A 21,553-nucleotide genomic window follows, 5' to 3' on the forward strand; every position below is an offset into this window, starting at 1 on the left:
CCCCCAATGAGTGATTGTGTGTTCACAGTAAGGTTTACAAACAAAGAGCACAGATGCCTAGCTGATCGGGGGAGGGCTGCTTCATCATATGCCCCCCCCCTTTTCCTGTTCATACCCCACTGCTAGAAAATGCAAGTGAGAATGTGTTTTGGCTGCCCGATCCCAAAATGACCATGCACAGTGAGGAGAACATTTTATTTTTACATGGGAAACATAGCCTTGCGGTCCTGCAGCAACATGGACCATGCCTCTTTAAAAAATCACGATCAGGAAATGGAGAAGGGAGGATGGGCAAAATACTGTTGAAACTGTTGCGCATTTCTCCCTCCACACAGGATTGCCCCTGTTTGCTCCCTGGATCGCTGCATGGCAAGAAGTGGCAAATCAAGTTTTGCTGATTTCCCTCATCACAGAGCAAATCTGACTAAAACTCGCAGCAGTCACTTGAGAGCTCCAGGTTGCTGCCGACGTCATGTGGAAGCAGCAGTAAAACCTGAGAACAATGATATGCTGTCCTGGGGGCAAATTCCTCGTGCGGGATTGGTCTATATATTACACTTTAAAAGGGCTCTTCACAGTTTAATCCCTTAAAAAAATCTGTTTTGATGCAGGCATTGCTCGGAAACAGAGGCTTGCATGCCAAGAAAGTTGTCAAGGTATTTATTTGCTGTATCTGTCCGCTATAGTTGTTTGCATCAGTTACTAAAATGTATACTATACTACTGCCATTATTTCTTGAAGTCACCAAAGGAAACCAGTTACTAAAGTTCTATTCCATTTAATTGCATGCGTTCCCTCACAGAATTCGTGGACATATACCAGTCAGATAAAAAAGGAACAATAGTTTAAAGAGAAAACCTTCCCTGTCAGAGCGGCCATCATTCCTTGGAACAAGTTGCTATGGGAACAGCCTCAAGAACATGCTCCCTGCCCCCTTTATGGAGGCATCAGGGTTGTCTTTGTTTCCATGAGAAAAGCTGTTTACATGGGGCTTTATCCGTCTACACCAGAGATACTAATGCCATTGTAACAAGTTGCCTGCAATAGCAGGGCTACACCTCCATGAGACAACTCCAGGTGAGCCCTGTCTATTCAGATGGGTAAAACAGACAAGTCAAACAGTTGCAAGCACTTTCCCATGACTTTTTCAAATCAAAAAAAGACTCAGGAGGCTGCAAGTTTGAGAAGAAGGGTGGGAAGGGGCAAGGGATGCTCAAAATCCCACTCTTCTCCCCACAGAGGAAAAGTTGGGGGTTGCTGGTACCATAGGCCCCTGTCATCAGGTTCTTCCTCAAAACACCTTCCCCTGTCCAGTCTCCCTCTTATTGCTTGCTGTTGGTTACTGGAAAAAGTCAGTTTGTGAGTGAAGCACCAGAACCAGGGATATAAGCCAGGCAATCTTAAGTTACAAAAATATCGGACCAAGGGACCTAGGGACCCCCCTAGAATTGTAGCTCATCTCCAGGCAACAGGGGAAATGGCTGCTTTGTGGAGTGGGCTCCACATCATTACACTCCACAGAGGCCCCTCCCTGCCCCAAATCCTGCCCACTCCTGGCTTGACTCCCAAAGTCTCCAGGTCTTTCCCAATCTAAAGCTGGCAACCCTTCTCAGCACTCAAATTTAAGTAATTCACTTCCCATTCAAATCCTGGTTACAGACTGAAAGAGTGAATTCTCCTCACTTTATTCAATCTCTGATTATTTGTACATAGTATTCTAGAAGAAGAGTTGGTTTTTATACCCTGCTTTTCACTGCCCAAAGAAAATCTCAAAAGTGGCTTACAACCACCTTCCCTTTCCTCTCCCCACAACAGGCACCCTGTGAGGTACGTGAGGCGGAGAGGACCCTGACAGGACTGCTCAGTAAGACAGGCACTATTAGGGCTGTGATGAGACCAGGGTCACCCAGCTGGCTGCATGTGGAGGAGCAGGGAATCAAACCCGGCTCCCCAAATTACAAGCCACTGCTCTTAACCACTACACCAAGCTAGCTCTTCTGGCTTTCCATGCTGGATTCTCAATTTTATTTCCCAGCTTTTAGCCTCCAAAATAGTTGCCTGAATACTCAGCGTACTCCAATATGAGCCACAGGGGGGGGGGCAGTATATAAATATAAGAAAGTAATGAATGAATGAATGAATGAATGAATGAATGAATGAATGAATGAATGAATGAATGAATGAATAAATGTGAAAATCATCTGAACGTTCCTATTCCAACCATGCTAAATTCACATCCCCTCCAATGCCCCATGCAAGATACTGTTCTGCTCAATTTTGCACACTGTAGATCTTGCATATCCCAGCATTCTTGAGGGTGTGTAAGAAAATCTGAAAGCCCAGCTCATCAATGTGTATCTACACCCAAACACAGAGATTTGTTTGGATGTGCATGTGTGTGCCTAGGGGTTGCCAGGTCCCCTCTGGCCACCGGTGGGGGATGGACAGGTAGGGTTGCAAGATCCTGGTTGGAAAACTACCGGAGATTTGGGGATGGAGCCTGGGAAGGACAGAGACTTCAGTGTGGTACAGAATCCACCGTCCAAAGCATCCATTTTCTCCAGGGAAACTGATTAATGTAGTCTGGAGATGAGCAGTAATTCTAGGGGATCTCCAGGTCTTCCCTGGAGGCTGACATTCCTATCTGTGCATACATGTGTTTGCGAAAGAGAGAGAGACAGAGAGAACAAACCATAATGGCAAGGTGATATGTTTCTACTTTTTCAGTGTTTACTTCTTTTATGTGAATAAATGGGTTTGGAGAGCAAATACTGTTAAGTGAAGAAAGCTACCAGCCAAGGTCTTCCAAGAGTTTGATGAGTAAAAGGCTAAAGGCAAGAAGAAAAGGCAGCAGAAAGAGCACAGGTAGCCTAGAAAGTGGCTGGAACACATCTACATCTGTTTGAAGTGACGGGAAATGTGCCTCAGCAGGACCAGGGCAAAGACTGCAGAACAGTCTGAGGCAGTCTTCTACCAGCCTCAATAGGAAGCTGTTGAGTCGTTCAGGACATTCTCCACCAGTAAGCCTATGAAGTACTTAGCTGAGGAGGAGGACTACAGAAATTTTTTTTTTATTTTATAAGGAGACTGACTGTTGGAGCCTCATCTTGGTAACAGTCCTCTGTTAACCTGGTATCAGTTCTTTACTATGGAACAAAGTTGCATGTAAGTCTGATTTGCAGTAACTTAAAACCAGACATATGTAAACTTCTGTGTATTAGTTATCAGGTAATTGCAATTTATACCCCACCTTTCTCCCCAGTGAGGACCCAAAACCATCTATGTTATTCTCCTCGCCTCCATTTTATTCTCACAACAACCTGGTGACATGGATTGGCCTCAGCGTGTGACTGGCCCAAGGCCAACCAGAAAGCTTTCATTACAGAGTAGGGATCCAAGCCTGGGTCTCACAGAATTTAGTCTGGCACTGTAACCAGCATACCCCTCTGTCTCTAAGAAAAGAGAAGCAGGAAACATATGCCATGGTATCTGCAGACCGGACGGAAGCCTGTTAATATATAGGTAATCAATAATCATTTTAGAGTTGCCAAAGTTAGGGAAGCAAAAATCAAAAAAGTTCAAAAGCCTCTATCTATGTGAACATACCTACTTTGGAGAAGGAATTTGACAGACAAGAATTCCATAAACAACTTTGCTGCGTCAGTGACCAGACCCCTCCTCTCTCTGAAGCAGTCACCTGGCTGTCATTAAAGACCACCCAGGGCAATCACAGGTCTTGCTCCCACACTGAGAAACCTCCAGAGTTCCACCCAGGGTTTTATTTCAGCTTGGACAAGACCATCACCTGCTCTCTAGTTTCTTTATCTTACACAGATAATCACTTCATGTGCATGATTTACAGGATAGAGTACCCAACATTAGCCTCAAGATAGCCTCAGGTTAGCGTACCCAACATTAGGCTCAAGATAGCCTCAGGTTAGAGCCTCTTGTGGTGCAGAGTGGTAAGGCAGTGACATGCTGTTTGAAGCTCTGCCCATGAGGCTGGGAGTTCAATCCCAGCAGCCGGCTCAAGGTTAACTCAGCCTTCCATCCTTCCGAGGTCGGTAAAATGAGTACCCAGCTTGCTGGGGGGTAAACGATAATGACTGGGGAAGGCACTGGCAAACCACCCCGTATTGAGTCTGCCAAGAAAACGCTAGAGGGCGTCACCCCAAGGGTCAGACATGACCCGGTGCTTGCACAGGGGATACCTTTACCTTTTTAGCCTCAGGTTAACGTACCCAACATTAGCCTCAAAATCTTGCTATATAAGGAAGCCCTTCTGTGTGTGCGTGTTTTCTGGTACTAATACATTTCTCCTGTGGACTTTGCCATGTTATGACAGTAGCTATACTTTCTCCCGTACATCCTCCTATAGTATATCTTCAATTCTATTTTAATGCTCTTGTGTATATGTGCTCTGCCCACCCCCATATTGTATGGGTCTGCCTCCACTTCCTGGTCATTTTGTTGCTGTGTCTTTGGACCTCTCCACATCGTGACAGGTAACTATATCTTCCCCCTATTCCCATTCAACTCTGCTTCCTTTAATTAAATCTCTTGTGTGTGTTTCATTTGTTTCAGCGTGCAAGTTTGCATGTTATCTCAAGCTTCTTCTTAATAAAACACACTTATATTTATTTCGGTCTGGTTCATTGAGAGTTTCTAAGGGAATAACCCTGATATACACTGGGGGAAATCCTGTCGTTCCTCCTCTTGCTAGCTAAATTCCCCACTTAAATATCTAATTTGGGTAACAGCTGAGAATCTTGAAACTGAAAAAAAAATACAGTCTGTATATATATAGCAGACATAGGGAATGACAAAACATTGAATCCAGCAACAGAAATTCTAGACAACCAAACAATCCCCTCACCTCACTCGTACTATTGCTATAACTACTGGTATAAGCCTTGAAACTAAAGATGTACCTTGATATGTTTGGACAGCTTCCACTGAGTTGGTTGCCAAGAAATGTGCCTCTAAATATTCAATCCAGCCATTAATCTTCTTAACTACCGCTCCTGAAGTCAAGATTCTATCTCAGTAATTAAGGCATTTGAATTGCAACCCAGATTCAAAGCCTGGTTTCCTTGGGCCTTACTCGCAATCCTGAAAACTAGGGTAGTACAGGGAATGCCCATCTGGCGGCCCAGAACTGAAAAATGTGGCTTGAATGACCTTGCAGGAAAAACCCTGTGCTGAGTTTTGCATAGATGGCATTCAGATTTCAGCTATTTTCAAAGAAACTCACTTTCCATGCCACTGATGGGAAGAGTTCTAATTCTCCAATCAAACAACTTCTACCAAATAGACACATAACCTTCCATCACAATGAGCCTAAAGTGTTTGTGGGACCCTCTACAACGAGCCCTGTTGTAGGGTAGGTACTTTGCCCCCAGCTGCCAAAGACTTAGCCAATGAAGAGTTGTCGTAGCTAACTTTACCTTCACATAGGCAAAGACCTCATACCAGTAATTAAGGTAGACTTTCTCAACCAGAGTTTCAGGAAGCTCCAGGAGTGGGTGTGTGTTAATTAATTTTTTACATATTTTAAAATCGGTGAACCGTTTATCAGGTGATATGATAACATATGGTTATGTTGACCTGACCCCCCTTTCCTGAAATGGCCAATGATGGGCCTGGAGGGGGTGGGAAGGGGAGGGGCCCCAGGTAGGCGTGTATACAGCTATGCTTCCCAGCCACATTCTGCACAATCATGCCACTTCTGGAGTTTCTAGAAGCCTGAAAAATGGTTCAAGGGGTTCCCAATGGTAAAAAGGTTGAGAAAGGCTGAATTAAGGGCTTTCAAAAAATGGGAAGTGCAACTCAAACTCAAAGAGATGCTTTCTTCTGACCACCCCAGTGATACCCTCCTAGACATCTGAAATGGACAGTAGTCAAGGGAACAGGCACCTGGACTCTCAAAACAGCATAAGAAACACATTTGGAATATGGGAATAAGGGGAAAGAACCCTGTATTGGCTTGATAACAGAAGACAAGATGAAACTCTTTCTACTTTGTAACCAAGGCAAACCAAAATGAAATTAATCTCAATCCTCCTCACAATTTGCTCTATAGATAATCCTTTGCCAGGCTGGAATTAGTGATCAACTTTTCTGAACGGGTAATAAGATCAGTAGCTTCTATTTGTGCTAAAAGGAACTGGCTGTTATATTTTGCAGTAAAGCTTTAACTAATGTTGGTTTTGAATTTGTACTCTCTTTTAAAAAGTAATTTCTTCACAGGTTCATTGTTTTCTTTTGTTCACAGGTCATTCATCTCAATGCCTGCAGCATGGGTTAACTACTGAAATTGGAAAAAAAAGACAGAAGAAAACCATCAAGTAGGTTCCCAAAATACTTTGAATGTATACTGAATCAGCAAGGTCTAAATATCAGTATTGTAAGTTTCATCCAACAAATGTCTAACAAACCTGATTCAGAATTCATCCTTGGTTTGCAAAATGGAAATTGTCTTTGAGTATTTCAGCATCACTGTTAGGAGCTGAAGATCTAGTTATGCACTCTAATTTTTTTCTTTAAAAACAAACAAGTTATTTTCCCAGCTAAAATATTATTCACTGCTCTTGAATGGCTTTTAATTAAATTATTTAAGTAGTGAAGTTTGGTTATTACAGCAGCTAATTAGTCATGCAGTGTCTGAGCAGAAAACCATGCTACTTGTAGGAAAAAAACAGTTATCTTACTTTCTCCCTGCAACCCAAGAAACTGTAAAATTATGCAAAGAGACACAATGGGCACATAACGAAGTATTCATTTGTCCAGCTACTATTCAGTCTGAGAAAGCGATATCATAACTCTTATTAATGGATGGAATATCAAGAAATATTTGATATTTAGGTATATCCTTATCCATGGTTCCTCTATATAATTGTGAAACAGCCTGGGGGGTGGAACGTGTCCAGCAATCCAAGTTGGAATAGGGCCAATCAGGGTGCAACCCTAACAGGGAGAACAATGCTAAATGCTCAGAGGTGTTTGCATTACAGTTTGCTGTGGTGCAAAGGGTCAGTGCCTGCCGTGGAAATAGATTCTTGACCAAATAAGGCTTATGTCTAGGGTTTTTATAAATCCATACCTGGGGAAGAACTCCAGTTACCCACAAAGACCAGCCAGTCAATGCAACGTAGATGTTACCAGTTCTGACATACCCATTAGTATTTACAATGCAGTGCACAACTAAACGACAGATTTTTATGAAAGTAGAGGTGCTAAGGAATTCATTTTATGTATGTAGTATGTGTGTGTGTGTGGGGGGGGGGGAAGAACACACCACCCACTCGTCTGCTGTTATGGAGATTTCCAGCAATTAATTAGTAAAAGTAGCCAGCAATACATTAGTTGAAGGTCATTAGTTTATTTGGTCACCCTTCTTTGGTCCCAAGGACTAAACACACTTGGTGCTCAACTGGAGTGGCAACCTGCAGAACTGGAAAGAATTCATAAATCTGCCTATATCTCTCTGGTGGTTCTCCCTCTCAAAAGCAACTGTTGCCCATTTGGTTGTTCATTGGATTGATGTGCATAATTCCAGCAACAGATTAAATTGATCTTTAATGCTCCTGTATACATTCAGATTTATCATTGCATTACAAGGATTTGTTTTGTGCAGCCATTAGGATTTATTCCATGCTGCCATTGAATGAGAGCGTTCAGCTGCTTACCCATTTATCATCCTCCACTTTAGTACATAGAGCTGCCCTCCTGTCAATGATCTTCTAACAAAAAGTTTTCATGCTTATGGGTGAAGGTGACACAATCCCTGGACAATAATGGGGCTACTACATTTTGGACCAACGAAAGTTTCTGACCAAGGTAGCCCCAAGCAGAGCACATTGCAGTGATTCTCCTTCCATGCTATCAGAGCATGGTTGGCAGCAGTCAGATCCAGCTTTTTAAGGAAGAACCACAGCCAGCCTATCTGCCAAAGCTGCCTGAAGATGCTACGTGCCGTGGGAGAGACTCGAGCCTCCAACAAGAGGCCAGATTCCAGCAGAACCCCCAAGCTATGTTCCTGTTCACTGCAGTGGAGGGCTGCTCATGAAGCTTTCCCTGGGACAGCATCGATGTCACCATCAGACTGTGGATCAGGAACGTGCCACAAAGTTGGAACTCCCTCCTCTCACTCCAATTTGCTCATCCCGTTTTGGCCGAGCAAAGCCTTGTTTGCTGTGACATCCAGATCAGGAAACATGGATTGCAACCCACCTCAAAGAATTGTTTCCGGTCCCTGATTTAACACCAAGCAAAGTGTGCTTGAATCATAGTTTGGCCACTTTGGGCAGCAAAGCTATCTGGGGAGGGAGGGATGTAATTCGCATGGTCTAGATTACACTGTTTTATTGCACTGTTCTCTAGCAATTCAGCTGTGTTGCATTATTTGGTCATATTATGCTGCTTTAGTGAAGTGTTCTTGGATTTTCTAATCCATTTTATTTGCTGTTGGTTGTATGTTTCACACTGTTCCCATCTCATTGTTTTTAACTGAGCAATCTGCCTTGCATCTCATGGTGAAAGGCAGACTGTAATGAACAGTTCCATTCAGACTCAATTTGCTGCTAACTGAAGGGGTGGGGCAATTTCCGCCCATTCCCAGGCTCCACAGGGGAGGCAGCCAGTCTGCGTAGCCCCCACCATCAGTGAGGATGTGTGCTGGTTGGTTGTGGAGCCGTGCAGTTTACCTCCTGCTGGATCCGCATGGTTGAAGTGGGAGGAGGAAGGGGGCGGGGCCTCCCCCTTGAGGGCCAATCAGGGGGATGGCCTGTCATCAGAAGAACCCTTACATTTTATGTGGTATGATATATGATACATTTATTATATTTATATATCGCCCTCCCCGAAGGCTCAGGGCGGTTCACATGGAACAGAACAGGAACAATACAGATAACTTAGATTAACAATAATGAATGAAGTGAAACAACAAGCAACATGGACCAGTAGAAAAATATGGGAAACATTAAAGTAACTCCTACTAATAGCCCAGTGGGTTGAGCAGAATTATGGTAGGTGCCATAGGAGAGGGCTCAGGAGGAGGGCCCTTGGGAAGTGATGGTATATATATGACAGTATAAATATATGAATACTAATAATAATAATCTAATTTATTTTAATAATACTAATCCCCCCCAAAAACCTAGAACGTGAAAGCAAATCACTCTTTAGGTTTACGGTCTTCGAAGTCCACTCTTTTCTCTTGAATTCTAGCCAGTGCTCAGTACCATAGAGGACGTGTGATTGCTTGATCTTGAATTTCAACCTCTGCTTCTCTTTTACAAGCGACTAACACCTCCTTCACGTTAGCATTGTTGGCATGAGTGGAGCTGCAATTTGCTGTTCAAATCTCACTTGAACCATGATCTCCCTAGAAGCCACTGTACCCTCAGCTCCTCCTTGGCAATAATAATGTGAGTAACCAGCTTGATAACATGCTCTGCACAATCTGTAAGCACTGAGTGATGGGAACCAGAGTAGCGCAGTGGATGGAGTGTGGCCTGGAACTGGGATCAGCTGGGTTCAAATGCCAGCTCGCTCAGAAAGCTTGCTGGGTGCTCTTGGGTGAGTTAGTTTCTCTCTTGCACAGTTGTTGTAAAGAAAAACAGGCTGCCCCTGTGGACACTGAGCTCTTGGGTGGGAAGGTAGCAATGCCATCCCAATAACATTTTCCTGGGAGTAAGCAGGATTCTGACCAGATCTGCTGGAATTTGCTGTCTTAGTGCGGTGCTGGAAAGTGTTATCGGGCCAACTTACGGTAACCCTACAGGGTTTCAAGGCAAGAGATATTCAGAGGTGTTTTGCCATTGCCTGTCTTTATGTAGCAACCTGAGTATTTCTTGCAAGTCCCCCATCCAAATACTACTCAGGGATGACCCTGCTACGCTTCCGGGCTCTGATGAGACTGAGCTAGCCTGGGCTATGCAGGTCAAGTATTGGTGTAGTGGTTAGGAATGCGGACTTCTAATCTGGCATGCTGGGTTCGATTCTGCACTCCCCCACATGCAACCAGCTGGGTGACCTTGGGCTTGCAGTAGCACTGAGAAAACTGCTCTGACCGAGCAGGAATATCAGGGCTCTCTCAGCCTCACCCACCTCACAGGGTGTCTGTTGTGGGGAGAGGAAAGGGAAGGCAATTGTAAGCTGCTTTGAGACGCCTTTGGGTAGAGAAAAGTGGCATATAAGAACCAACTCTTCTTCTTCAAATGATGAATACACAACTTATATACAGTACAAGGGCACTAGATTTACTACTAAGAGAATGGGTGGGGTCATGACTGGCAGCATCCCAGATCACACAATGGGGCTCTTCAAAAGAGATCACAGATGTATTTGACACGGCCTATATGGTGTTTTCACAAACACAAAACGCTGCTGTTCATAGTTGTCTTTCCTTTTCCTTGTAAGCCTACGCAGAGCTGGCCTGGACCCTTGAAAATCCACTGGAATCAATGGGCTTAGAAGGGTATAACTCTGTTTAAGGCTGCCCCATTAGACTTTCAACACTCAGAGGAACCTCTGACTCCTGTCAAACCTCAGATATGAAAAATATGGAAGTGTTACATTTCTAAATTAACACACTGTAGGTTTTCTAAAGAAACGGCTGTTACTGCAGGGAAACTCTTGGGAATAATTACACTGCAAATGGACACTTTTCACCAGAACAAGAATGAGGTATAATAATCATATTGGTTGTCATTTCTGAGGGGGGAAAGGTTTAAGAAGCCATGCAATTCTTTACTCCTTACATCATTGTTAAGTAAATATTTACCAAGATCCTTAAGGAGAGATAATGCTTCCCATGAAACAAACGCTCCTCCACCATCATCCATGGCTCCCTGCCCTACATCCCAGCTGTCCAGATGTCCGCTGACGAGCACAACCTAAAAATATAACCAAAGATATTTGCATGAAATAGCGGCAGTTAGAAAGCTCAACATCGGATGACTCTTGGATTGTTTAACTCTTCTGGTGGGTTGAGTTCCTGTGGTCCAAACCATAATTTCACAAATAAGTTTTGGCCAATGAGATCATTACAAATTACAGTTTTGTTCCAGTGGAAAGTGATGACATTTGGCTTTGGAGGATCAAGAAGTTGGGCTGATCTCAAAATACCTCAGCATGTTTTAGATAGTTTTTAAAAAAAAATTATTAACATCTGTAGATCACTTTGACAAAAAAGTGACTAAGGCATTTACAAATAAATAACTACATAACATTTAAGAACATAAGATGTTCTGCTAGATGTTTATCTTGCGCAGCATTCTGCTTCCCACTACAAACAACTGGATACCTTAGGACAAGCTTTCTCCAAGGCAAGGGTGTTTTGATGGCCTCGGAAGGGTTTCCTGAATGCGTGGGAGTTAAGTAATTTTTAATATATTTTTAAAATTTGTTAAACATTTATTGGGTGATATGACTATATGTGGTCATGTTGACCCACCCACCCACTCCCAAAATGGCCAATGATGGGCATGGAGGGGGCGGGAAGGGGAGGATCCCCAAGTGTGTGTGCTAGGCTTCCCAACCATACTCAGGACGATCGTGCCACTTCTGGGGTTTCTCAAAGCTTGAAAAATGTTTCAGGGGATTCTCAACAGTAAAAAAGTTGAGAAAGGCTGCCTTAGGGCAAGCAGTCATGGAGGTCAAAGCCTCCTTCCTTTCTGGTACCTCATCAGCTGGTATTCAAAGGTATACTGCCACTGAACATGAAGGTTCTATTTAGCCATCAATACTAACAGCCAAGAGCCTCTTGTGGCTCAGGGTGGTGAGGCAGCCAACATGTTGTCTGAAGCTCTGACCATGAGGCTGGGAGTTTGATCCCAGCAGCCGGCTCAAGGTTGACTCAGCCTTCCATCCTTCCGAGGTCGGTAAAATGAGTCCCCAGCTTGCTGGGGGGTAAACGGTAATGACTGGGGAAGGCACTGGCAAACCACCCCGTATTGAGTCTGCCATGAAAACGCTAGAGGGCGTCACCCCAAGGGTCAGACACGACTCGGTGCTTACACAGGGGATACCTTTACCTTATAGCCATCAATGGGCCAATCTTTTGTAAATGCATCAAACCTGCCTTTCAAATAAGCTGCCATCATTGGATCTTGTGGTGGTGAATTCCATTTGTTAATTTTATGTGTATTACATAGTTATTTAATAAAGACCAGCTGACATATAATGGCCCACATTGTTGATGTTTTGCAGACTTGGGAGCGACATCCAAGTCGCAGCGATTAGGGAAAGAACAAGAAAAAAAATGCAAGAAATGGTTTCCACCGTATGATAACATGGATCTAGGCAAGCTTTTAAATAAGCAGCCAAGACTCTGAAGGAGACATTAGCTATCAAAGAGTATCACGCTGGCAAGACTGTAAATTGGTCAACCTGTTTTCATCAAACACCGGACTCGGAAAATGTACCCATGCCTGGAAGTGAATTATGGGCTAGTTTGTAAGTGTATTGCAAAACCTGGATTTGCAGCAGAAGCAATACTTTATCGGAAGCAGTGAAAGACTATCTTGTTAATACGGTGCGATGTTTCCTGGCAACCACGTCTATGTGAGAATGGCGGATGGAGAATTACTTTTTTGTTCCTGTGAAAGAACTCGCGTTACAACAGCAGGGAACTTTGAATCAAAAGGTAGTGTAATCTGTCATGAGATTAGAAATTGCCATCGTAAAGGGTACTCACAGATTTCCAAATGTTACACCAAGCGAGGTTAAGTCTCAGTGGCTCGGGAGAAAACGGATTTTAGCTCTGTTAAGTGACAGGTTTAGCAAACTGGACGCCTCTACCACAATGGCAACAAACAAAACTACAGTCCGAAAATATGCAGTGAACGCGTTACATTTCCTAGTTGGGAGGAGAAGGACGGGGGAAATCCTTGAGATGCATCATGTCTTAGCATCTTCCAATATCCTTTTTAAAAAATTGACATTTTTTGTTTTTTTTATATTATGCATCTCATTCCTTACAGACTTGAACACACAAATTTAGCCCTCGGGGAGGAAGCTACACAAGGATCAATTGCTACACATGGATAGGGAAAGGAGAAAACCTGTGGAATACCAAATCCAGGGGTAGTCAAACTGCGGCCCTCCAGATGTCCACGGACTACAATTCCCAGGAGACCCTGCCAGCATTTGCTGTCCATGGACATCTGGAGGGCCGCAGTTTGACTAATCCTGACCAAATCTCTCCGTGTTACACAGCTACTACACCAAGCTCGCAACCGTCCATCCCTGATTCATAGCCCTGTGCACTGGGTACCAAGTGGCTTTTTATGTGGGACCGTAGCTCAGCAGGAGAACACGTTCATAGTGTGCAGGAAGTTCCAATCCCTTAAAGCAGGGGTAGTCAAACTGCGGCCCTCCAGATGTCCATGGACTACAATTCCAAGGAGCCCCTGCCAGCATTCGCTGGCAGAGGCTCCTGGGAATTGTAGTCCATGGACATCTGGAGGGCCGCAGTTTGACTACCCCTGCCTTAAAGAGACAGTGGTTCGCATTTTGGACTAGGACTGGGGATGCCTGGATTCACATCCATACTCTGTGATAATGTTTGATGAGGCACTTTGGGCCATTCATACTCTCTCAGGCCGACTCACCTCACTGGCTTGTTATGCGGACAGAATGGAGGTGGGATGCTAGACCCCCTGGCACGGTGGGGTCTCCTGCTACCAGGTCCCACCTCTCTCTTGTTGGCCGGCTGGCCAGCAGTGGAGAACTACCCCCCACCCCAAGGGAGGAATGCCAGAAATTAATCCCATGTGCCTACATAATGTTTGGACATTGGGGGTATTGCTCTGGTTTTGGGACAAAATTCTATAGTAGAAACTAATTGTACCATATACATTTTGCCCCAAAGACAGAATGTTCCCCCCTCCACATCCTCAATGTGCCCACATCACTTCCAGGTTACATAGGGATGTTGCATTAATGTTCAGTGCTCCTCCTCACTCCTGGTAAGCACACCCCTCATCCCCCACCAGCTGTTCCGAGGGACCTGGCAACCTTTGGGGTAGTGGCTGCATGCTGCTGTGAGCTCCTGGAGGAAAGGCAGGATAAAACTCACAAGACAGACAGATTGCTCTCCCGTTAAAAGATCACAGGGGACAGGAGATGGGAAAGAACTTCCTCTGCCTGAGAGACACGAGACAGCTGATCACATTACATTTTAACATGTGCTGTATGCAAGCCCGGAAATCACATCAATGATCCTCAAGCAACGAGGGGGTCCCCCACAATGTTACTCACTGCTGGCAGGGGAGAGTAACTTACTCATGCTCCTTTGCACGTGGCCAGCAGTAAGCCTAGGCCTTGACACAGGCAAAGAAGCTACCCAGGCCAATAGAACAAGAGAAGAAACACACGGTGTAACTTATGAGTAAAACAACGAGTAAGTTGCTAACTTTTGAATTATTTGTTAATAGATTCACAGTAATACTGAACTGATGAAGGTGTAAACCTAAGCGTTCTCAGTTCTTCAAACAAATTCTGCAATCTATTAAACTTTTTAGTAAAGAAACTGAGACGAGTTCTAGAATTGATGCGTATGCGTTTACCTGCACTTATCACCACACATATTGTTGTTTTATTCAAAGAAGTTACACAGGCCACACTAAAAAGCCAGAATGATGCCTGCCTGGCATACTAACACTGGACATGCACATTTCCCATCCCTGATGTGCTAATAACTACATGCATTAGGGCTGAGGATGTGTTGGATCATCCACTCTGTCACACAAGTCAGTTCATGTGTCCAACCAGCATCAAGTTTCAATCGGGCCAGAGCGTGCAGTGCACCTTAGAGATCAGCCTTTCCTTGTGGCTGTACTTTCCAGGAGATGCTCATTAGGGGTGAGGTAAATTGCTGAAGCCTTTCTGCTCTGGTAGCCTCCAAAGGGCCATGATTCATGCCCAAACTCAAATCTGTATGTCTGTTCCCTGAGGAATCCGCTGATAAGCTTCGAAAGACAATCCCAAAGTTTCTTGGAAGGAGCATGGTTTAAAAGCCACAGTGTTTGGAACATTAAAAGTTACCACACCTGCATTATTTAGAAGGAACATAACATTGGAATATCCCTCGTCTTGCGACTCATTGGAAGAAGATGTGGGGAGATATTGTGCGGAAACTACGGAGCTAGAAGTTAACATGAAGTTGCTCTACTTGGAGGCATCAAGGAATAAATCAGCCAAGCTACTTGAGCATTAAGGGTATTTAAACACCTTACTACATTAAGGATGCATTCCTATGCAAATTGTTCTGGAATTATGCTCCAATGAACTCAGGGGCCTTTTTTCTGAGTAAACCTGATTAGAACTGAACTGCAAGGAGGGTAAGCATGGCTGCTGGTAGAATCTTTGGACACAATTTGCATAGACACACTTAACCAATGGGCAATAGGAACAGTTTCCTCAGGCTGAGGGGCCCCAGTTGTGCACCCCCCGGAAGGGGGGCAGCCAGCTCAGTGCAGCAGCTCTTGCCCACTTCAGAACAGACGAGGGCTCTCCTGTGTTTGGACCTCAGTGGCCGGAGGAGGCATGCGCCCCCCCCTCAAAGAGTGGCAGTGATTTTAAGGACCCATTCTAGATTTTTGCTCAGACCCACAGAATCACTAAGACCACCCCTGGCTATATCCATTCACAACTCCTCCTGTAGAACTCTGAGTCCTATCTCCAGCAGGGGTGGGGAGGGGAATACATAATTACAGGTCATAGTTCATGGTCAATTCTCCAGACATGGCCTATGGAAGTCACCAGAAGTCTCTCATACACCCCAATGTGGCATGATTAAGCAATGGAACCAACCCATGCAGGTTTGTGTTTTATTTATATTCAACCACACTGAAGTACTATCAACATGCGCATGCCAGATCATGTTCTGCCTGTATTTAAGGGTATTTAAGGATTAGATGTATTTTCAAGCAACGGCTCCATGTGCGCCTTGGGTTGACTACAGTTTCACATCTAAATGACTGCCTTTCTGGCTCTGAATCCTTATCAGCCAAAGAGAAATTAAAAGCTGGGTACATTTCAAATGCACAATGACTAATTCAATTTCCTGGCAGGCAGCATTACGGCGGTTATCAAACACTTGTCAGTCATGTGCTGAATTCATTTCTCATCGGGACAAGTTGTGTTTAATGGAAAAGGGGAGGGGACCAACCAGAGGGATTCTTCATCCTCCCTTTGCATATGTACATAGGCAGGTTAGGGAGCACTCCTTTTTTCAAGTCAGAATGACCTCACGCTTCCGAAAGCTCCCACTCCATGCTTATTCACATACTCAAGTGTTCGCTATTAGACCTTAGATGTGTGTGGTGGTGTGTTAAGTAAAACATCATATTTCAAAACAAGACAATCTGCTCTTTGCAACTATCCACACACTGTCCTTAAATGTGTTTTCTCATCCATTATGACAGGCTCCTTATGACCCTTATATGCTGACATCCTTTAGAACAAAAGGCCTGAAATTCAGTTACAAAAAGGACCTAGTTTTATCTTCTCCAAGCAAGGACAGTCTGTTTTTTCTTACACCTCCCGATAAATCCCTTTTTGGCCCCTGTTTCTGACTGCTGGAGAACGGCTTCCTAAAACATTTAGTGTGACTTGCCAAAGTAGTCCTTTTGGGGTCAGCCCCCACTCCCGCACTCCAAGAATCTCAGTGGTGAATAGTGAGTAGTAAATACTGAGTAGTGAATAGATGCGACATTTATATTGTCCTTGATGGTTCAGCAAGGGGTGCCACAAGAATCCATCCACCACCCCAACACATGAACGTAGGAAGAGCTATGCTGGATCAGACCAAAGTTCCATCTAGTCCAGCATTCTGTTACACCAACCTGTCTCAATTTTTTTTTTACCACCGAGAAACCCCTGAAACATTCTTCAGGGTTTGAGAAACCCCAAAAGTGGCAGGATTGTGCAGAATATGATTGAGGTGTACATGCCCACCCAGGCCCCTCCCCTTCCCACCCCCTCCAGGCCCATCTTTGGCATAACCACATCCTATGGCAGTGCCATGATTTACCTATTGGCTGTATGAAGAACTCCCTTTGGTCTGTCCTGAGTCTCCTACCCCTAGTCTTATGAGAAAGGGAGACTCTTTCCACACACCCTTTGCCCTGCCTCTCACTCTCCATTCCCTGTTCAAGAGCTGATGCAGCTAATGCTCCTTTCTTCTTCCTAATCCAGCACAATGAGCCATACATTCCCAGTGGGGGTTTCTGAACACTCTCAGAACACATGATGGCCTGGGAAGATCTACTAAACACATGAAACTGCCATATATTGGTCCATCAAGTCAGTATAGTCTACTCAGAAAGGCAGTGGCACTACATGGTCTCAAGCAGAGGTCTTTCCTATCAACTACGATCTGGTCCTTTCAGCCGGAGATGCTGGTGATTTAATCTGGGATCTTCTGCCACTGAGCCAAAGCCTTTCTCATAATTGGATTGGACATCATGGCCTGCCACACTGTCTTTTCAAAAGCCTGGGGAACAAAAACGGAAGGAACATCAATCACACTACCTCCTGGGTTTAAGGTGGGCAGTCTAATGGTGACTACAGAAGAGCAAGAAGAGGCAGGGGATGTCTGTCTCTCCAGATCAGGTGTTTGAGGCACCAACCCACGTTGCCTTATTGCAGAATAGATCTTGTCTAATGTCAAGGCAAGATCACGAACACAAAGACACTATTGCTTCACAAATTGCATCTGCAGAGGCATTTTTTGATCTATTGATCTATATCTACCAACCTGCCTATCTCTTTAAACTACACACACACACACAAAACACACACACACAAATCATCTAGGCATGAACTTGGGGTTACTGTGGATGAGCAGGGAGTTGTGAGTTTCCTGCATTGTGCAGGGGGTTGGAGTAGATGAGCCTGGAGACTTCTATGATTCTATGGAATGGATACAACTTACAAGAGGCACACATGCATAAGCTGATTTATACTGCCTCAGACCACTGGCCTGATTTGCAAAACCATACTGCCCCCCATAAGAGAGCCTCTATGATGTCATGAATCACAGCCACCCTGTGCACACACTCCCTGGGCAGAAGTACCTGCTTGTACAAATGGTACTTCTGCAAAAGTGCAACACAGTCCTGAGACATTTCCCCAAACATATTACCTCCATCCAGGGTATTTGGTCTCCATCTCTCTGGCAAGATCTGATAAAAGAACAGTTCTTTTCTCTTCTTTAGTAAGCTTCACCCCACCCCACCTCCAAACAGCTAACCTGAAGCTTAGTGCTAGAAGAAGAAGAAGAAGAAGAAGAAGAAGAAGAAGAAGAAGAAGAAGAAGAAGAAGAAGAAGAAGAGTTGGTTCTTATATGCCACTTTTCTCTACCTGAAGGAGTCTCACAATCGCCTTCCCTTTCTTCTCCCCACAACAGACACTCTCTGAGGGAGGTGAGGTTGAGAGAGCCCTAAGATTACTGCTCTGTCAGAACAGCTCTATCAGTGCTGTGGCGAGCCCAAAGTCACCCAGCTGGCTGCATGTGGAGGAGGAGAGGGGAATCATACCAGGATTTAGAAGTCAGTGCTCCTAACCAATACACTAAGCTGGCTCTTTAAAAACTAGAAAGTATGGAAATATTTTTTTGGAAAGGGAAATGGTTTTAAAAGTTAAGGTTCAAATGGAAAATCGACAAGACTTCAGGCATGAAGAATATTTGGCTGCATCTGAAACAATTCTCTCTTTCTTTCATTACCCTTATTGCAAATTGCTTATCGGTTAACAGCTTCTAATTAGTGGCATTTATCATTAATGTATTGCTAATATCTCTGCCTGGTGCCAAACTGTGAAATTTCCACTTCATTTTAAGCTTAGTGCCTGGGGAAAGTTCACTCCCATCCTCCCATCAGAGCAAGCTGCCTTGGATTGAGGGTGGTAAGTGATGTAAGCGTATTCATACCTATGCACACTTGCAAAAATTTATTTAAAAATTAAACTTCCAGTCCCAGGAGGATGAAGCTTGTGTGGATTGATAACAATTCCATTTTGGAGGGGAGATCGTCCTCCCTCGCTCCCCCCATCCCTCTGTGTAGGTATGAGTGGGTTGCTGGTTCACAGAAACCCTTTGAATACTGAAGCCTACATCTTAACTGTAATGCATTTTAGGTATTACTGCACTGAACTAGGTAAGATGCTTTTTCACTGGTAAACAGAAGCCACAAAGGCTCAATCAGAGGAGTTCTACCACTTTTCCTACATATTATTTTCCTGACCTCAAATAGCCCCCTGGACCTCATATTTCGGGGGATGCATTCTGGTTCCTGGTTGTTGTCCCCAGAGGGATATGGCAGCTTTGGGAATCTGTTGGGAAAATAGCATGTGGAAAGTGACAATTTGCCAGTAAAACATACTCAGGGGAGCCATATATAGATTCCCTCAGCATTGCATATACTTCATTTCTAAGTAGATCTGTCAAGAATGTAAACAAGAGATTTTTTTTTTAAATCACAGATGAGAGGCTTGCTTAAACATTTTTCCTGGTTTTGAACATTATTTTATCTGTTAGACTATAAATTGGTTAAGACAGCTTGGGCTGATTATTTGAGACGCGCTGCTAATGCCCATGAAATCTAATCAAAAGGTTACAGGGTCATTAAGTATGGAGATTAAAGCAGAGTGTGGGGGAGATAATTGGCGATAGAATTCTCTAGAATAAAACATACAGTCTCATAAACATTGATGATAGGAGGAAGGCATTACTATCTCCTTTTCCGGAATTCATCTGGATTGTTCCTTTACATAGTTTCCTTGGGCATGCCCATGGACCTTCTTTGGGGATTGTCTGACTCAATTAAAGGAAAGGAAGGGCTGGAACTTTTTACTACCTGAAGTAGTTACGGAAATATCCAAAACTTTTTTCATTAGAATTTCAAAAAAAATCACCTAAAATATGTAGTGATCTTCAACCAGAGTTAGCTTCTTGGTTTGGAATCAAGTTTCAAAATAACAGATGAAAAGAGCAACTCTGGATAAAGAGGGACCAATGACTTAAGCAGCCGGCAAAACTCCCTTCTCTTTCCCTCTCTGCATCCCCTTCCACTTTCCACTTTCAGTGGAGCCAGTGTGGCCTGATTTAAGCATGAAGCCAGTGATGGAAAATCATTTCCCCATGGGACTGTGCATTCACACAACTCTCCTTTAAAACAGAGCTACTACCTGTGCAGTATGGTCATCCAAATTGTCACTGGAAGTTCTTATTTTTGAAGAACCACCCAATTAAGCCCTGCCAGCTCGTTGGAAGTTCTTAATAGAATAAATCTACTGGGAACGGCAAAGGCAAAAGATAAACAACACAAATTTCAGTTAGTTACAAGTTCAGAGCATAAAGAAAATGCAAACTAGTCTGTCAAGCAGACTGCACAGCTGTGAACTCAATGAAAATGAGGAACCAGCTAGATGGAGCAGCTTTTATCTGCTTTAGCAATGTTTGGTTCACTCTGTTTTTAGTCACCATCCAGTTCCTCCCTGCCCACCGCATTCCTATATTTCCTTCATCCTTCCTTCATTATTTTCAAGAGTTGATTGTGGTGATATTTTCCCTTAATATTTATTTGTTTGTTTATATACTGTCCTCCCCGAAGGCTCAGGGAGGTTCACATAAAACAGAAACAATACAGATAACTTAGTTTAACAATAATAACAAGCAATACAGAACAAGCAATACAGAACAAAAATATGAAAAGCGTTGATTTAACCCATACTGATAGCCCAGTGGGTTGGGCGGAATTGTAGTGGGTGCCACAGGAAGGAGGCTCAGGGGGAGGGCCTGTGGGAAGTGGTGGTTCAGGTCGACCTCAACCAAATGCCTGGTGGAAGAGCTCCCTTTTTCAGGCCCTGCAGAACTGTTGCAGTTGTAGTGCTGGGGCAGATGGGTCATTTAATTTACAGGGAAAGTTTCCCTTAGGGCACTTCCCTGGAGAGCTACTGGCAGTCAGCAGACAGTAGCATAAAGTCCCAATAGCTCTGCCAGCCCAGCAAGGACCACTCAACACAGATCTGGCCAGCGATACTATGATTGGATGCTGTCTCACATATTGCCATGTCCTGAATTTTAACCAAGTGTGCAGTAATCTACATGTGGGCTTTGGTGTAGTGGATAAGAGCAGCTGAAACCATGTTTGATTCTCCACTCCTCCAGGATGAAGCCTGCCGGGTGACTTAACCCAAACTGAATTGAATGAATAGTTCAATTGTGTATCTTTCTTGCTTGGTCAGAAAAATTGGATAAAGCCAGGAACCAACAGTGATGTAAAAGTTCTAAGGAAGGCCAATGTACAATTTGATCCTTAGCTTGAGGCTATCACCAGGGCCAATATCTGTTTTTAATCTACTTTGTAATAAATACATGTATAATTTGTATATCTGTCAATATTTAATGTTTTTAACTTGACAAAGATAATTATTGGGCCTATACACTCAGATCTTCCTAACCTTCAGTTTTTAACTCAACAGCCATTAACATTTTGTGCTCCCTACAGGGCAATGAGCACATGCAGTACTCACAAGGCATTTT

At 43.9% G+C, this 21,553-nt stretch overlaps 1 protein-coding gene across 5 annotated transcripts in view; it reads right to left on the bottom strand.

Annotated features, from left to right (window-relative positions):
• Positions 1–21,553, bottom strand: part of CPQ (carboxypeptidase Q) — a 179,264-nt gene that overhangs the window by 65,252 nt on the left and 92,459 nt on the right. For all 5 annotated transcript variants that reach the window (XR_013234034.1, XM_077351843.1, XM_077351840.1 and 2 more), the window contains one exon: positions 10,787–10,898. Coding sequence is in view for 4 of the 5 variants with exons in the window: in XM_077351843.1 (XP_077207958.1) it covers positions 10,787–10,898 (112 nt within the window). In the remaining variant the exon portion in view is untranslated. The remainder of the gene's footprint in view (positions 1–10,786; positions 10,899–21,553) is intronic.

This window comes from Paroedura picta, chromosome 9 (assembly GCF_049243985.1).
Source record: "Paroedura picta isolate Pp20150507F chromosome 9, Ppicta_v3.0, whole genome shotgun sequence".
NCBI classification, from domain to species: Eukaryota; Metazoa; Chordata; class Lepidosauria; order Squamata; family Gekkonidae; genus Paroedura; species Paroedura picta.